At 53.8% G+C, this 18,583-nt stretch overlaps 1 protein-coding gene across 1 annotated transcript in view; it reads left to right on the plus strand.

Moving 5' to 3' along the window:
* Positions 1–18,583, plus strand: part of LOC111157128 (pseudouridine 5'-phosphatase) — a 77,196-nt gene that overhangs the window by 52,600 nt on the left and 6,013 nt on the right. Inside the window, exon 3 of the mRNA XM_022518369.1 lies at positions 6,043–6,272. Coding sequence (XP_022374077.1) covers positions 6,043–6,272 — 230 coding nt within the window. The remainder of the gene's footprint in view (positions 1–6,042; positions 6,273–18,583) is intronic.

The raw sequence follows: 18,583 nt of genomic DNA on the forward strand, positions 1-18,583 counted from the left end.
GGCTGTCAGGACGTGAACAGGTCATGGGGATGGAGCCCTCACCAGTGGGATTAGTGCCCTTAGAAAAGAGATCCTGTAGAGCTAGCCCACCCCTTCCCCCACACGAGGACACAGGGACAGGCTGACTGTGCTCCAAGAGGACCCCACCAGCGTCAGAATCTGTGCTGCCTTTATCCTGACTTCAGCTTCCACAACTCCTGAGAAATAAATATGTCGTTTAAAAGCCACCCGGTCTGGGGGTTGGACGCGAGCCGCTGCATTTAAGGCCCACTCTAAATCCAGGATGATCTTTTTCTCCAGGTCCTTAGTCATATCTCTTTCCAAATAAGATCCTTAGACTAATGATCTCAGGGGGCCTCCCCCAAATGATTGTTGGGGGCCACCAGTCAGCCCTCCAGACTGAATCTCTCACACCCAGGTGTTAGCCTGCTTACCCTCCCCGTGACTGTGAAAGCCACCTTCCAGGAGAGACGGTCTGCCCCAGCCCCTTACTCGTGGGTGGGTCCGGGTGAAGAGGGCCATACACTGTCCCCAGGATGCACGTGTAGGTGTAGGCTGGGCCGAGTCCTCCACAGTGTTTGTGTCCCCGGACAGCATCAGTGTCTGGTTATGGGTAGCTGGGTGCATTCACAGCTGACAACACGACCTTCCTGGGCCTAACTCTACAGAATTCCAGACTCTACACCCACTCCACCGTTCCTCCTGGCATGCACATGTCTGTATGACTTTCATCTCCCCCGCCCCCCATTGTTACCTCCTCACCGTAGGTCTGTGTTTAGGGTGAGGTTCTCAACACGAGGCCTGAGCTAGGAGGATGTGCATGGATCTGTCCACTCGGTGCATGAGTTCCCAAGAAATACCTCCATTCTCAAAATACCTGTCAGTTCTCAATCTTTTCCACATTTTTCCTTCTCCAGATCCATTTTAGTGGCAGCGTCTGTGTTCTCTCTCATCAATCTTAGGTCTTTAGGAGGACGAGGACAGCTTCTTCCCATCAAGACCGCTGATTCTTCACATTTCGTGTTTCTTCCCTGTAGATGAATCGTCCGAGAGCTGACTCTCTGTAGCAGTAGCTGTCTTCCTGCCCTTCCCTTCAACGACTTCAGCACACCAAAGGCCAGAAGCTCTTAGCTGGGTTTCATTATACACTTAATTAACCAGCTTCTCTGCAGGGCAGAACTGCACTTACGGTTTTAGTCTTTTACGGCTCAGGGGCAGAGGCTGCGTAAGAGAAAGCTGCTGTCCAGTCGTTAAAAGATGCGAAAGTTGTTGCAACGGAGTGAGCCAATTACGTATCCCGGGAGTCGAATGGTTTCGTCGCGCACGTATCCTCCGGTGCCATCTGATGATCCTGACAGCGGCCAGCATCTGTCTGGGGCTTGCCGTCGTGCCTGTCCGGGAGTAGATCACCGAGGTGATCCTACGTGCGTGACCGTGTCCTTGCACTCCTAGGGAGCAGCTCCGCGAGCAGAGCTGCTCATTGCTGTTTGGTACATGATGATCCTGAGCGTGAAGATTCGATGGACGTTTGCCCGATGTCCCCGCACAGGACTGGGGTCACATCCTTCTCTCGGGTTTCCTGTTCACCGTGGTCTCAGCCACTGTCAGGACGCTCAGGACGCTGGGACTCGTTGGGAAACAGAACCCCCTGTGATTCATTCCCGTATCGATACAGACGTCGCATCTACCCCCTGCCACATAGGCTAGTTGCTGAGCCTTTGGGTCTGTGTACGCCTCTTCCGTTACGTTACGTGCAGGACAAAACACTCACGGAGCTAGCAATGTGGACGGGATTACCTCACATGATAGAAACTGTATTTTTTTTTTTTTAATGAATAGCATAAAAGAACACTTTCAGCAAAACTTTCTTTTCCCTTGTGTTTTAGAGAGAGCCAAGGGTTCATGCTTTGTTTTTGTGGGTTTTTGTTTTGTTTTGTTGTTTTTTTTAATCTTGGTTTGTTCTCCTGTAATCTAGTAACTTAAAAGTCTTGTTTTAAATTCATATCATTTTGGGGGCCCCTGGGTGGCTCAGTGGTTTAAGCCTCTGCCTTCAGCTCAGGTCGTGATCTCAGGGTCCTGGGATCGAGCCCCGCATCGGGTTCTCTGCTCGGTGGGGAGCCTGCTTCCCCCTGTCTCTCTGCCTACCTCTCTGCCTACTTGTGATCTCTGTCTGTCGAATAAATAAACACAATCTTTAAAAAAAATCTTAAAAATAAATAATCTTTAAAAAAAAAAAAAAAGCGAAGCCGTCCCCCTCACTGTCCGTCATGGAAAGAATGGTCCGTTGCAGCCTGAACCGAAGAATCCTCCACAAGAAGCAGTCACCAGGGACCGGTCCCAACAGGGGAAGATGTCCTCTGCACCTTCCTAGAAACCTGCCTCCCCTGGGACCCAGCCAATGAGGAGCCATCATCATACCGGACTCCAGACTCTCTCCAGCACGCTTGCGTTCGGAACAACCCCTCCAACTTCCTCCTCCTCCTCTGTGAAATAATGTCCTTCTCGTCTCTGTGTTGGGCCTGCCCGCCGCGTTGCGATAAGCCGCTTGTCCTGACTTGTGCTTCTCTGTGCGTCCCGAACCCGCGCATTTTTGTTGCGTGAGTACCTGGCAGTTTTATTTTTAAGGTTAATAGTCCTCACCTGGAATGCCTGTATCCAGACAAAGTTTTGTCGTTGGCTGTTTTTCTGTTGGAGGCGTTCTTTCCCGCCACCCACCAGGGAAGTAAAGGTTTTTAACGGAATTGTAGCTCATAGATGGAATCCGTGATGCTCATCAGTGGTCGATGCAAACGAATGAAGTGTTTTGGCCTCCTTTCCGTTGTGCATTCCAAGGACATGGAAACTGGTTGAATTATGCAGAAGACTAGCACTGGCTGGAAGTGTTCTTAAGTGTGAGGGTGTTCGTGCGAGATGCACCGCTCTGTGATTTTTCTCCTCTGGCTTCTGTTCAGCTCTGGTAGCAGAGAAACACTGGTATCCAGAGTGAGTTAGAACACCTTCACTCCTGTTTTCCGGAAAGCTTGCTCACAATGGGTGTTGTTTCTTTCTCAAATGGTAGTTCTCAGTTCACCAATGAGGCCATCTGATCCTGGATAGGAGAAAGGTTTCTTAACTACAAATTCTCTAGGAGGTGTAGGGCTGTTCAATTATTACCATCTTTTTGAGTGAGCTTTGTATCTTTCAAAGAGTCTGTCCGTTTTATCTAAGCTGTTAAAGGTATTGGCATGCATTTGCTCATGATCACATTTTTTTTTAATTTAATTTTATTTTTCTCAGGGTTGCAAGATTCACTGTGTATGCACCCCACCCAGTGCTCCATGCGATCCGTGCCCTCCTTAATACCCACCACCAGGCTCACCCATCCCCTACCTCCTCCTCTCCAAAACCCTCAGTTTGCTTCTCAGACTCCACAGTCTCTCATGGTTCATTCCATACTTTTTAATCCTTTTGATGGATTTAAGAATCTGTGGTAATGTCTTCTGTTTGATTACGAGCACTGTTAAATTTGGATCTTCCTTCTTTTTTCTTTTCCTTTTTTTTTAATCTTTAAAAAATATTATTTACTTTTTTATTTATTTGACAGAGAGAGATCACAGCAGGCAGAGAGGCAGGCAGAGAGATAGGGGGAAGCAGTCTCCCCGCTGAGCAGAGAGCCCGATGCGGGGCTTGATCCCAGGACCCTGAGATCCTGACCTGAGCCAAAGGCAGAGGCTTTAACCCACTGAGCCACCCAGGCGCCCCTCTTCTAGTTTTTTTAATGGGACAACTTAGATTGCTGGTTTTAGACCATCATCTTCTTCGGTAGTATAAGCCTTTAGTGCCATCGGTTTTCCGCTAAACAATGGTTTATCCACTTCCCACAAAATTTGATATGTTCGCTTTTTGTTCTCTACCACAGATCCTCTAATTTCCCTTTGTCACTCCATCGACTCATGTCTTACATCGAAATGTGTTGCTTACTGTCCAAATACGTCTTCCCACCTACCTTTCAGTTATTGATAACTATTTTAATTCTTTCATGGTCAGGGCGCATATTTTGAACGATTTCAATTATTGTAAAACGTTGTAGAATTTTTCATAGCTTATGGACTCACACTCTATGTTGTTGAATGTTCTAGGTGCACTCGAAAATCATTTCTATTCCGCTGTTTTGGGTGAAGTGGTACATAAACGTCAATTCAGTTACGTGGCCCGGTAGTGTTTTGAAGAGTCTGCTGTACCCTCCTTTCTGTCTGCTTGTTTTGTCCATTAGTGACAGGAGTTTGAAACCTGGGTCTGTTTCTCCGCTCAGTGTATTAGTTTTTGCTTTACGTGTTTTGCAGCTGTGTTACCAGATGCATACACATTTAGAATGACGTCTTGTTGATCCGCTAACCCACGTGTCATTATGAAGTGTACTTAGTTATCTCTGAGACTTGTCATGCCTTGTTCTTTTTTTAAAAATTTTATTTATTTTTATTTGGCAGAGAGACAGTGAGAGAGGGGACATAGGCAGGGGGGTGATGGGAGAGGGAGAAGCAGGCTTCCCGCTGAGCAGGGAGCCCACTGCGGGGCTCAGTCCCAGGACCCTCGGATCATGACCTGAGCTGAAGGCAGACCCTTAAGAGACGTAGCCACCCAAGCGCCCCATCATTCCTTGTTTTAAAGCATACTTTTTTGCTATTCGTATAGCTAATCCTGCTTTTGATAGTAGTTACAAAATATATGGGTTTTATTTATATACATAAACATCCATCAGTTTTTAACTTGCCCGAATATCATATTTCAGTTTTCTGTAGAGAGTATGTAATAGACTATCACTTTTTTTTTTTTTTCATTCTGATAGTCTCTAACGTAGCCGTATTAGTGATGTTTATAAAGCTTCCAGAAGGTCCAGATCTGCTAATTCCTTCGTCTCGTCCATGTCTGTGTTCATTAATGTTGATGGGTCTTTCCTCCTGGCCGTACGCTGTATTTGTCTGCCCTGCGGAGGTGTGGAGGAGACTTGATGTCAGAATGGCGAGTTTCACGTCCAGCACAGTGCTAGGTTTCACTTTCTTTTTAAAAAAGTTTTAATGTCGTCCTGGTGCCGAGTTAAGATCCACACCTTCCTTTGAAGAAGGAAGCATTTCTCTTAAAGGCACTCACAGTGTTTGCTTTAGGTGTGTGAACAAGAAATGGGTGTGCCCGTGTTTTCTGTAGCAATTAAGAAGTAGGGACATGGCCTTGTGCAGTTCCTCCAGCAGTAATCATTACACGACTGTTTAAGAGACTGTCTCAGGTCATTAGTGCTCTGTGTGGGTGTAGACGCTCCCGGCACACTCAGCAAAGGTTTCCAGGTGGCCAGTACTGCTGTGTCAGACACGTGTCTGATAACCAGCCCTCTCTCCGATGGGATTCAGCCCCACGTCCCCGCACGGGAGGCTCGCCGTTGCTGAGAGTGTGGCAAGTGTCCTACCCTGTTGTGCCCTCCTGCTGTGGCTCCGCGGTGTTTCCTCCTCTGTGGCCTTATGGGGTAGCCCTACAGCTTTTCTTCAGCTCCGGCCCTTGTGCTGGGCCTCCGGAAGGAGCCCTTTCGGGGTTCCCTCTCCCCAGCTGTATGACGGATGACTGAAATGCCTTCAGTAGCACACGGGTGTTCTCCAAAAATACCAGCAGCATAATCATTGCCAATTCATTGCTTTAGGAAACAAAACAAAACAAAACCTGGTTCACCAGGTGCAGAGGTGCCTCCCTGGGCTCACTGGGCCTGGTTTCCACCTTTCAACAAAACAGGACCGGCAGACAAGGCGGTGTTGCTTTCCAGTAAAATCGCCTTCGGTTACTTTGGGAGATGCTGTAGCGAAGCCCCGAATGGCTTTCCGAGGTTTGGTTTGAGTAGCTGTGTTGCAGCGCCCTGAACCCCATTCAGACAGTCCGTGTCCTATCAGATCGTCCCTCAGAACGGGCAGCAAAGAGTCAAGGTCCCAGAGCTGGCACCACGTCCCGGGGGGGGGTTGGAGGGGTATGGCCCTGCCCTCCTCCACCTCGCTGAGGCTGAAGGCTCTCCCTTCTCCTCCCCAGGTGTGGAGAAGCTGATCCACCACCTGAGAGAGCATGACGTGCCCATGGCCGTGGCCACCAGCTCCGGCTGCGCGTCCTTTGAGATGAAGACCAGCCGACACAGGGAGTTCTTCAGCCTGTTCGACCACATTGTTTTGGGCGATGACCCCGAAGTGAAGAATGGGAAACCGGACCCCGACATCTTCCTAGCCTGTGCGAAGAGATTTTCTCCTCCGCCTCCCATGGACAAGGTAAGGCCCCCAGCGAGGAGAAACGTGGCTCGGTGCAGCCCCTGAGCAGGGTCTGTCCACGACCGGAGCGCCTTGTATCCGCTGTGGGAGAGCCACCGTGAGAGTGGGGCCGGGGTGCGGCCCAGGGACGGGGACACGATCAGATCCCGTCAGCTTGGCGAGAGGGGTCAGCAGGCCAGTGATCCCGGATGCGCGGACGGGACGTTAGACAGCTTGTGTGGGACAGCCCGGTGGACGTGCTGCAGGGAAGGGGGCTCTGCGGATGGGGCAGGACTGCACCGGTACTGGCCAGGAGCAGCCTTCGAGGAGTGTGCTGGTTGCGACAGCGGTGGGACTCCAGTGCTCACAGCAACGCTCGCTCCGCCCCCACAGGTGCTTGTCCTGGCAGGTTTGTTCCTGCAGGGTGTCTGCTCACAGGGACCTTGAGTTTTGTGCTGACCTTTCCAGGCTTCTGTTTGTCTGCAGGCGGAAGGCACGGGTGGGGTTGGTGGTCCAGGGCCCTCTCCCCCGCCTGTGCACAGTACTTCATCATGCAGGGGGCACAGTGGAGATGGGGCAGGGGTGTCAGCCACCGGGAAGCACGTGTCCAGCTGGTGGACAGTGTGGGTGCAGCTCTGCCTCAGATTCTCCTCCCTGCACTGTTCTTGTTGGGACTGAGAGCTGAGCCTCCCTGTGCGCCCCTGTAGGTTCCAGAACACAGGAGACGGTGTGGAGAGGGTGCGGGCTGAGGTCTGACTGTGCGCCCCTGCAGATTCTAGAACACGGGAGACGGTGTGGGGAGGAGGCGGGCTGAGGTCTGACTGTGCGCCCCTGCAGATTCCAGAACACGGGAGACGGTGTGGAGGGGGAGGGGGCGGGCTGAGGTCTGACTGTGCGCCCCTGCAGATTCCAGAAGGACGTGGGGACTGATTGAGAGGCTGGTTTCTCTTGTTTGTGTGCTAGCGGCAGGGAGAACGCTGCTCAGGTGACAGTGTTTCTGTTGGTTCCTGGGTTGTAGGACGTTGGGTTGGAGTTGGCTCCTTACTTTGTCACTTCAGGGAAGAACACTTCATGATCGTTCTTTTCTCAGTCACCAGAGAGCCCGAGATGGAGGCAGGCCCTTTTCTGACACAAATCCCGGGTGCTATAATGACAAGAAGGACTCACAGCCTCCTTGCACTGAAGCTATGGGGCTGGGGCACGTTTCCTCGATCCGTTCCGTGTGTGTTGTGTTGTTTTATTTGGCTCCGGTTCCGCTTACTAGCTTGACCCGTGAAGACAGTAATTATGAGTGAGTCAGGGCTCACGTACCGTGGACCGGGCCACGGTGAGATACGTGCGCCTCTTACATGGATGCGGGTGGGTTCAGATGTCATCCATGAGTCCAGCTCGATGGTTCTGTGATGGGGCGAGCCCACAGTGGCCGGGTCCCGAAGCCATGGACAGAAAGAGGGGCCTCTTGCAGGGATGGCGGAACACACCCGGGCCATAGCCTGTGTCTCCTTCGTGTCTCAGGGCATCGAGACGCCTGCGTGCTTGGCATCCCACAGATTCCACGGCCGTGTCTTCTTTTCCCCAAGACCCTTGCTTTCTGGAGGGTGTGAACCTTCAGAAGACCACGTCGCCCCGCGAGAAGAGCCCCTTGCTTGGTCGGGCGTACGTGGCTGTTGATTCACAAGTGACGTGAAGCTCCACGGGTGCTGGACAGACGGGTTCGCAGAGCCGCTCAGAGTCTGCGGCCCCTTCTTTCAGTGGGGTCTGCAGAGCTGATGAGAGCTCCCTTGGATACTGGCCCTCCACGGAGCTGCTGGTGCGGCGGGGGCCGTGAGCGGGATAGAGGGGCTCCGTGTCTTCCCACGATCGCTGTCCCTCCTTCGCGAGGCAGGGTATCCGTGGAAACGTGGCATTTCCACGTTTGACCGTGGGTGGGGAAACGGTTTCTAGGGAAGGTGCACGCTTGCTATCCTGCTTGCTTTGCAGGAAAGCGTTCGCGGCGATACCGTGGAGAGCGAGGACGCCGCGGCCGTGTGAACTCAGGGCTCCATATGGTCGGCCTGTCCCCGTGTTCTTCTCCCGACAGTATTTGTTTCAGACTTGTCAGAGGAACATGAGCACTTGCATATCTTCACGGCAATTTAGCTCGTAAACTGTGCGGGGCATTACGCTTGTTGCTAATCCGCGTTTATTGACGCGTGTGTTTGTCTCGCAGAAACGCAACCTTTCTTGTTGTATTTCTTAGGCAAAGAGGGTCCAGGCTTTGGGGCTTTCTCGTCGGGTGACCTGCGCGTGCTAACACTGCAGGGAGATTGGGACAGGCCCCTTGTTGTGGGCACAGCCTTAACCTCGTACTCGGGCTCCTTCTCCTGCCTCGTACGCGAACCACTTGCAAAGAGGGTTGTTGGAATAGGAAAAGGTTCTTCGAACACGTCCGGCTGCTTTCTCTTCAAAGCAGCGCCTGCCCGTGGCAGCTGCGCGCCTGCCACGTTCCAGGGCATTTCCTGTGATTCCTAAGTCGCTGGAGAGACTCACCGTCGCCAGCGGGACTTTATTATGCTGTGGGTGTCATCCAGTTAGTGAGGTGCAGCGGTACTAGTAGGAAGGAGGGAGACAGAAGCGGTGTCAAAGGGAGAGATTACGCTAACATGTTCCTTACCATTTTCCCGGGAGAAAATGCCCACAGAGCTGGCATCAAACACGATCTCACGGAAATGATTATTTCTGAACTACGCGTGTGTCATTCTTCTGTGCTGAAGAGAAGCAAACATGTCCCATCTCAGAAAGTGCCCCCAACCCGTCTTCAGCACTACCGAGTCCTCACTGAGTGCCTGCCGTGTGCCAAGGAGGCGCGCAGCGGGTGGGAGCCGCCCCGACGGTCCCCCGTCGGGGCGTGGTCACCTGTGCTCTGGTTCCCGCAGCACACGCGCTCCTGCAGCCTTACAGACGGAGCGGCCGGCCCCACACTGCGAGGCGGGTCGAGGGAGACAAGCCGGGAGTCACCCCCGGGTCCTCGGGCGACGTGAGCTCCCCATTCAAGTTCCTCGCCCCCGGCTGTGCACGTGTCTGGCGCAAAATGGAAAGGATGATGGCGCCACAGACTCGGGATTGCTTGGGTTGACACTACGAGTAAATCCCCAAATCAGTTCCAAGAAGCGTAGTCGTAATTACTTTGCATATTTTAGTTTTCGTGCTAATGTTAAGAACTGAGTTCCAGGGTGGTTTTTGTTTTATTCCTCGTATACTTTGTTTTCAACAAAGTTCTGCACATAAAGCGTTTCTATACCTAAAGAGTAAAAAAAAAAAAAGGAATGATAAACACATTATGGTTGGTGAGTTCTTATTGCGTAACGTCCCCCTGGCTGAACTGAGACCGTCCTCTCGGTGACAAAAGGAATCACCCGAGCTCAGTTCCCAGTGTAGGAAAAGGGCAGCTAATGCATTGTTCCTGATCTCTTGACAAAGAAACGTGTGCCTTTAGGAACTCCTCTCATACACCGTCTCTGTCCCCAAGGTCTGCACACAGGCGTGGGCTGTCAGAGGGCTCCTGCCATCTTTGGCTCTCTGTGAAGAACGTCTTTACCTCCCAGAACGATGGGAAGCCAGCACGTGCATTGCTGGGTCAGATTTGAGGTTAGGTCGGTGGCCAGGGGAGCTGGGCGGGGCCCTCGGTCTTTTGTGTGAGTGCATGTTGCTAAGGTCGCCTCCCACTTCCAGCACCCGGGTACGGGCACAGCCGTGCTGCAGCAGCTTCTGGGGTGAGCGCTGTCACGGTGCCCTCATGGTCTGCCTCCCCCAGGGCCCTCAGGGACCCAGCAGAGTCCACCATTGCTGGCCAGGCCTCATGACCACTTTGTCCTCCTGTCTCTCATAATCACTGAGCAAAATACAGCGGTTTCAGGATTCCTTAATGTCTCCTGCAACATGGTTTACCAAGCCCTCCCTTATGGCATTAAAAAAAAAAAAAAAGTCAACTATCTTGAATATTATCTTCCGTTACTACCCTTTTATGTCTTCTATTACGGAACCTACCTATTACGCTTGATTTCCTTGGAGTTTCCACGAACGAGATTGTTTTCCAAATTCCCATCAGGGAGGAAAAACGTTTCCTGTACTCTCTCTTAGGTTCCGTATTGGGTGCCTGTAAATTAAACCAACAAAAGGCCCGAGTAAGAGACAAGACAGATTTTTATTCACTAATGGATGTGGCAGTTCACAGAAAAAATGTGATTCACAGTGGCCGTTGGCATATGGGGCTTATATACCATCTTAATAGAGGCTGGAGAAAGACAGAGGGACCCGTCAGGAGGGTCAGGGACCGTCAGAAAAACTAAATGGGCTCTTAGAGCAGGTGGGAGACGTGGTAGGTTGATGGCAATGCCGTCATGTTTAGGTGACTTCTTACGCAGGTACTGCCCGGTGCTGGCCTCTGCAGCACCTAAGTCTCAACTTTCTCCCGCTGGAAAACTCCCAGGAAGAGCCCTTCCGGCAGCTGAATTCTCTAGGAGCCTGTGCTTTGTGGAAGACACAGAGCATTCACAAAAACCCTCTTTCTGCCGCTGTTGATTCTCAGTTGTCCTCTGTGCAGTGTCATCCTCGAGCCACTGGAGCGTGTTCTGGACTCCTTGACCCCGAAACGTCCTCTTTTCTGTTTCCAGCAACCCTTTGTCCCTTCCTTGCTGCCTCCTGTGCTCAGCCTCTCGCAGGCCCAACTCCGCGCCCTTTGCTTGCAGAGCTCCGTTGGCCTCCCTCCTTGCTGGAACGAGCTTGTCTCTGCTTCTCCAATGCTGTTCTCACCCCGGACCTGCACCCACACCAGGAGCTGTGGTCTCGTCTGCCCACATCTTTGCCTGGTCTGTCCCGCCTTCAGGTGCGTCTGCCCTCCAGCCCGTCACGGCCTCGCCTGGGGCCTGCTGCTTTCCTCCAGGTCCTCCCTTCCTGCCCAAGTGGCTCCCTTGCTCTGCAGATTCGGTCCCACCGTCCTGCCCAGAGACATCCTCAACGCTAGGGACCTGCGCAGCGCCCCTGCCATGTCTGCAGACCTCCGGCACCACCCTCCCCCGCTGGCGGCGCCCTTGAGTGAAGACGACCGCGCGGGATTGTCTTCAGCTCCGGGCGAGCGAGGCAGCCATGCGTGCAGGTTTGCAGGCCTCCTTCAGAAATGGGCTAAGCACCGTTCGTAGGTCTCGCATCGTCTCTCACAGCACCCTGTTGGCGGGAGTCACAGGCACAATTGCCCGCTGTGCAGTGTCGCTGATGGGGCTGCGGGAGCGATGTCATCCGGGACAGCAAGCACGACGTAGCTCCCGCACACACCTGTGCCAGATCGGCCGGATGGACATGCGTCTCCGCTTCGCTGTCACGGGTGGGTCGTCCCGACTCGTGCTGTTTGCCCGGCGCCTTCACGCGGGCTGAAGCGCAGAAGCAGACGTGACGGTGACACCATTTCCTTTGCAATGACAGAGACCACTCGCCCTCCAGGAGCTCCGCGCTCTGTCCCGTGTGCTGTTCCTGCTCAGCTCTGTTACGGTGATTCGTGGCAAACCCACGGTGAAGCCATTCACCGCGGGAGTTCTGTTTCTCCCGCTCATGCTAGAGCTTCCCACACACACACGTCGTACGCACGTTCTTCACACAGACGCGTACGTCACACACCACGTAAAGCGCTGAAACGGGAGGCCAGCGGCGACGTCTGTGACCACTGGAGTGGCGCCTTCCCAAGTTATGCTTGTAGCGGCACAAGGGCTGACCGGTCTCTCCGTTCTGTGTGCACTTGGGCACGGGCTGGTGACATCCGCGTGCAGCCGTTAGCGAGAACGGTCGTGCTCATCGGGCCGTTGTAACAGCACGCACAGTCGGAGCTCTCTGGGTCAAGCCACCACGCTCCCAGGGGAGATGGCACGGGGCATCAGACAGTGAGAAGGAGGACCTGTAGCATGGATTTCTGACGTTCCCTAAGCGGCTGTGCACGCCAGTAATTCCTCCCAGACAGGAGCAGTCTTGCCACAGTGGCAGAGCGGGGACAGCCAGCCAGGGCCCCCGTGGGTTTCTCCGTCAATCCATGCTTTTGCCGTTTCAGTGTTTGTAAAGCTGGTGTGGTAGAGTTGCTGTGCTCCGCGTCCGCGTGCCTCTCCCCGCCTCCCATCCACCTCACGGTGCGCTGACCCCTCGGCCAGGCTGCCCCGTCCCTCCCTGCTTCCTCCCGCACTGCGTCTTGGCCGCCTCCCCTGCGTTGCGAGCGAGCCAGGCACGGAGCCTTCTGTGGGGGCTGTGTCTGCAGATGCCCCATGGGGAGTGAGAACGGGGGCCACGGTCGGGAAGCATGGGATTGGTCACAGTCTGGGTTAAGTAAATACTCAGTTCATGTGCCCTGGCAATTCCCGAGGACAGCGTTTACCAAATTCGGGGTGGTTTTCTGGGTTTTTTGCAAAGGCCTGTGCAAAGTGGGACACGTCCGCATTCCTTTGTGTGTTTAAGCTGCAGTGCAGAGGTCACCTCAAGGGTTTGGGGAGTGTCGCACGTGTAACCCCAAATCTCTGTGCCCTGGAAATGCAACCCCAGGCCAATGGGGACATCTGGACACCCGCTTCGGTCCACACTTAGCCCAAGTGTTTGCGAGAGGATCCAAATCTCTGAGGGGTGCGGGGGGCCTTGGACCCATCCGTCTTGAGCACTGTCCTAATTCTGAAAGCCCTCAGCCCTATCACATGCCTCATTCCGTCAGCAGGATTTTAAAATGGAAACCCTTGTTGTCTCCTACACACAACTGGTCCCCCTGGTGAACGCACGAGGCGTTTGGGTGTAGATCTTGCACACGTGAGGCAGATTGGCTGTTGGGACGGGAATTTCTTGTCCACGTCCCCTTTCTCAGCCATCAGTGAATCAGCACACATTCTTCCTTGATACTTTGGGGAGAACAAAGGAGTCTGTCTTATTAGCTGCAGACCTCGGAGCACAGCCAGAGGGTGTGTTGATTGTTTTTATCTGTTTCCACCATGATTTATAAAACCCGTGAGTAAGTATTTTGGATAAGCCTTACCTGTGCACTCGGAGGCTCAGCCCTGGACGAGTCCCCTCCAGGCAGTTCTTACCGCTGCTGTAGGCGGTTACCACACACTGAGTCAGTGGCAAGAGCACTGGGCTTTATCTCTGGGTTCCCTAGGTCAGGATTCGGGGTGTGGCATACCAGCTTCCCTTCTCCAGGACTTGGGTGGGGCGTCAAGACGTACCGGGCCGGGCTGCTGTCCGGAGGCTGTGGAAGAACCTGTGTCCCAGGCCATCAGATAGTGAGTGGCCGGAATCCAGTTCCTTGAAGGGTAGGACCATGGGCCGCTTTCCCGGCTGGTTGTCCCTGGGGCTGTGCCCTCCGGTCCTGCAGGCCTCCTCTGGTCCTGTCTCCCAGAGCTTAGGAGGAAGCTCCTTCGAACACTTCCTACCCTCGAAGCCTGTGTCTCTGCAGCGTCCCCCTCACTCCAGCCAGATAACGTGTGCTGCTTTTCCGGGAGCGCCTGATCTGATTAGAATCCCCCGACCTTCTGTCCGGGACGCCCACCCTGCCTGCAGGTCCATGACCCGAATCCCACCCACAAACCCCTTCACCCCGTGAGGGACCGCCGTCCCAGGTTCTGGTCAGTGAGGCGTGGATCTTGGGGGCCCGTGCTGCCCACTTCTGCGCCTGCTCTCCGTTCCAGTTTCCCCCACTTACAGAGTGCACAGAAGACGGTCCTGGTGTGTTGAAACGACATTTGCTGCAGGAGTGAAGCTGCTCCCGGGCACCCCGCCCTGGGCTTCCTCCCTGGGACCCTTCTCCGCTGGCTTTCAACCGTCATCCAGGGCTTCGGATTCTCATTCTTCCAGGATCCTGTTGCTGACCTGCGGCTACCCGCCCCCGGTCCTGGGTGCCCTGGTCGGGAGGAGGCTGGTGCCACACTCAGAGACCTGCGTCCAGCACGTGCCGCCACTCACTCGGTGGGGACGCCGCGTCTGCATGTGGGTCTGAGCTCCGCACTGCCGCTCCGTTTCTCACGGGAGAGACCGCGCTGCAAGGCGAACAGATTGAAGTGTGTGGCATGAACCCACGGGAGGTCCAAGTGTCTCCTCCTCCGTACTCCCCGGGCAGACTGGGAAAGCCGGTGGACGGTACGGCGTCCGCTGGCTGCCGTCCCAGAAGAGAAGACCCAAATGTGGTTCTGAGATCACGCATAGAACTCTGGACAGGATTGGGTTCCGCTCAGAATCTTACCAACAAATACGCCCCACATGCCATTTGCAAACCCCAAGAAGAGCCTCGGAAACTCGGAGCTTGTCCTTAATACTCCTCAGAGAAGCTCCAAGCCCATTGGGACCCACGACCCTTCCCCGCTGTTCCCCACCCGCCGTCAGGGCTCGGGCACCCTCTCCACAGCATCCCCTGGCTCTGCCCGGCAGTGCCCCCTTCCCACCACCGCGCTGCCAGGGTCCAGGACACCATTCTTGTCCTGCTCACGCACCTTGTCCCAGCGACTGTCCTGAATCGTTGAGTACAGACGGGAAGAGAGATGCCCGTCTGCACCCCAAGAGGTGATGTTCACGCTGCCTTGTCTAAAGGAGGGAGATGGTGGATGGGACACCCTCCTGGTGACGTGACCTTGTGTCCCCTTGGCATATTTTCTCCCGGACACTCTGCAGAGCCTACAGCTGTCCAGGCAGGGGAGGGAAGGGCAGGGGTCCCAGGGCTCCTTACCTTTTCACTCACTTTCATGACTAATGCGATACAAACAGAACCGCAGTGTTGCAGCCCCGTAGACATGGAGAGGGAAAGTTGGTGTCGTCTGTTCCATTTATTGTGAGTCCCTTAAGGGATTTTGTAAGGAAAGTGGAGGACATCTACGGAAACAAGGCTGATGAATTTATCCGTGTCAACGGGACTTCTGCCACAGCGCGGCATACGTCCTAGAAAACTTTCCCCCAATACTTCCCCCCCAAAACGTCTAGGGGACGTTCAGCGCCTTCCTCTGAAAACAAGCTTCTACCTTGGGGGAGCTCCGTAAGCAACGCTGACTCAACAGACTGAAGCACAAGCAGGACCTCCAGGGTCATGGCTGTGCTCCTTGTCCATCACAGATCCACAGCCCACCCTGGAGCACTCAGAATCTGCTTTCTGGAGACGATCTCCCTGGACGGGTGCATCGCAGAACATTCCAGAAACCCTGCCCATGACGGCATGCTAGTGGACAGCTTAGAATTAAACGTCAGCACAGGGCTCGGTAGACCAGATGAGATGGTCGCACGCCTCCCCTGAGAACCAGCGCGCCCTCCTTTCTGGAAATGCTGGGTCTGCAAGGGCGCGGTGTGAAAACGGGCTCCCCTCCCGTGAGCGGGCCTCTCGGGAGTTTGAGGGCAGGAGTATCCATGCACCTTCGTGAACACCACAGCGCAGGTCCGTCCGTTCACGGAGCTCCCCTGGCCAGGAAGCAGGTGGCTGGGTCGGCCGCAACAGGGGCCGGGACCCAGACCCCTGAAGCTGCTGCATTGAGGCCCGGGACACGTACACCTCCCGTGTGACAGCGCTGCCCTCCCCTGCCTTGGGGACGGAGAGGTGAAGGCCCTCGACGCCCAGTGACCTACGGCGGCTCTCCCTGTGCGCAGACCACGTTCTCTGTCCTTGCCAGCCTCTCGTGCACAGGAACTTTGGAGACGGCTCAGAAAACGCCCGTCCTCAGGGCAGCAAAGACACTCTGCTCTCCCGTGACCATTCCGTGTGCCTAAGCCTCTGCAGCTGGCCATCGCAGAGACAGCCCCACATGGCTGTGCCTTCGCTCTTCTGGGGACGTGGGGAGCTGGGCCACGGAGGAAACCCTTATTTCCTTTGCTCGGACACGTCTAAAGGCAGTTCTTCCGCCAAGAAAGTGCTCATCGACCATTACATACCAGTTCATGCTCTACATGTGGTGTTAGACACCACAGACCGGGCGGCCTGGACGACGGACATGTATGCTCTCGTGGTCCCACAGGAGGCGGGGAGCCAACGTCAGGGTGCCCGTGCGGTTGGTTTCCGCCCTCACGTGCCTTTCTCCTGCCGTGGCTTTTCCTCAGACTGTGAGAGTGCGGAGCAGAGCAGTCTCGCTCGTCCTCTTCTGTGAGGACTCCAGGCCCGTCTGACTGCCTCCCCCCACCCCGCGCCAGGGCCCATTTAACCTGAAAATCCCCTAAACACTCTGTCTGCAAACACAGTCACATCCTGGGAGTTCGTGTTCCACGTGGATTTGGGGGGAGCTCAGTTCAGTCTGCACGTCGCACGTGTAGGCGTAGTAATTACGTTGATGGATAATCTCCGCGGGGTCGATGTCGTAGCTGAGCTCCTAACACACCAACCGAAAGGGACCTCGGGTCACGCCTGTGTACCGGGAGTGTCGTGCAGAACGCTGGGGAAGACCGGTTTGATTTTGCACATTTACGTGCGTGCATAAAGTAGGAAGAGGAACGGAAGTGTTGTGTTGACTGTCCAGAAACTGCCAAGACGTGTTTTATGAAACTTTAAAATCCCCAGTGCCTTTGAGAGCTTTGTCGGGCTTCTCCATGGCTCCTGACCAATTTGGTGGACACAGAATCTCTGTTATTAAAAGAACATTGGACGAAGGTTTCTGAGCTCTGTGCACGTCCCTTGCTCAGCAGTTAATTTGCATGGAAATGCCTTAAAATGCACTCAGAGCCCCACAATGTAGTTTTCGTGAATAAAATGAGGCAGAATTTCCCAGGAAGCCTCCCACACGTGCCCACGACCACCAAATTGTTAAATCCTATACTCCTCCAAAGGCTTTTCCCGAAAGGAATAGGGATCTGTTTAGTGGGGCCGTTCGTTCATGTATGTGGCTTGGGATTCCAGAGGATTTGGTTGTGAATATGTGTATGTCAGTGCTGGTTTTGTTCTTTGATTTCCAGACCAGAATTTATTCAGGAAGACAGTAGCTCTGCAACGTGCAAGGTACTTGTCACATTACCAAAGCACATGTCGGGTGTGTCGAAGTCAGACACGGTTCCATAGGAGACCACAGCACAACTAGGAGCTAGGATCTACAACTGCAGGTAGGGGGATGGGTGCATAGTCAGTGGGTAGGTAGGTAAGTCAACAGATAGAGGATAGTTAGCACAGGGAGGGAGAGAGGGAGGGATGAATAGATAGATGACAGATGGATGGGTGGATAGGTAGATGGATGATGGATGGATGGAGGGATGGATGGATAGGTAGATGGATGGATGGATGGAGAAACGGAGGGAGGCGTAGACAGATGATGGATAGATAGGTATATAATGGAGGGAGGGATGGATGGATGGATGGAGGAAGGAGGGAGGGGTAGACAAATGATGGATAGATAGAGGGAGGGATAGATAGGTAGATGATAGATGGAGGGAAGGATGGATGGATGGATGGATGGAGGAAGGGAGGGAGGGGTAGACAGATGATGGATAGATAGAGGGAGGGATAGATAGGTAGATGATGGATGGAGGGAGGGATGGATAGATAGATGGTGGGTAGAGGGTGGAAAGACTGGATGGATAGATAGATGGTTGGATAGATGGGTAGATAGATGATGGATGGATGGATGGATGGATGGATAGATGGATAGATGACAGAGGGATGGATAGGTAGCAGACGGATGGATGGAGGAAGGGAGGGATGGATAGACGATGGATAGATGGAGTGAGGGATAGATCGGTAGATGGTGGAGGGAGGGATGATTAGATGATGGATAGATGGAGGGAGGGATAGGTAGATGATGGAGGGATGAAGGGAGGGAGGAATGGATGGATAGATGTCCGATGGTTGGATAGATGATGGATGGAAGGAGGAAGGAGGGAGGGGTAGACAAATGATGGATAGATAGAGGGAGGGATAGATAGGTAGATGATAGATGGAGGGAAGGATGGATGGATGGATGGATGGAGGAAGGGAGGGAGGGGTAGACAGATGATGGATAGATAGAGGGAGGGATAGATAGGTAGATGATGGATGGAGGGAGGGATGGATAGATAGATGGTGGGTAGAGGGTGGAAAGACTGGATGGATAGATAGATGGTTGGATAGATGGGTAGATAGATGATGGATGGATGGATGGATGGATGGATAGATGGATAGATGACAGAGGGATGGATAGGTAGCAGACGGATGGATGGAGGAAGGGAGGGATGGATAGACGATGGATAGATGGAGTGAGGGATAGATCGGTAGATGGTGGAGGGAGGGATGATTAGATGATGGATAGATGGAGGGAGGGATAGGTAGATGATGGAGGGATGAAGGGAGGGAGGAATGGATGGATAGATGTCCGATGGTTGGATAGATGATGGATGGAAGGAGG

The sequence above is a fragment of the Enhydra lutris genome, unplaced genomic scaffold, assembly GCF_002288905.1.
Source record: "Enhydra lutris kenyoni isolate GAN:26980312 unplaced genomic scaffold, ASM228890v2 scaffoldscaffold52, whole genome shotgun sequence".
Classification (NCBI taxonomy): Eukaryota; Metazoa; Chordata; class Mammalia; order Carnivora; family Mustelidae; genus Enhydra; species Enhydra lutris.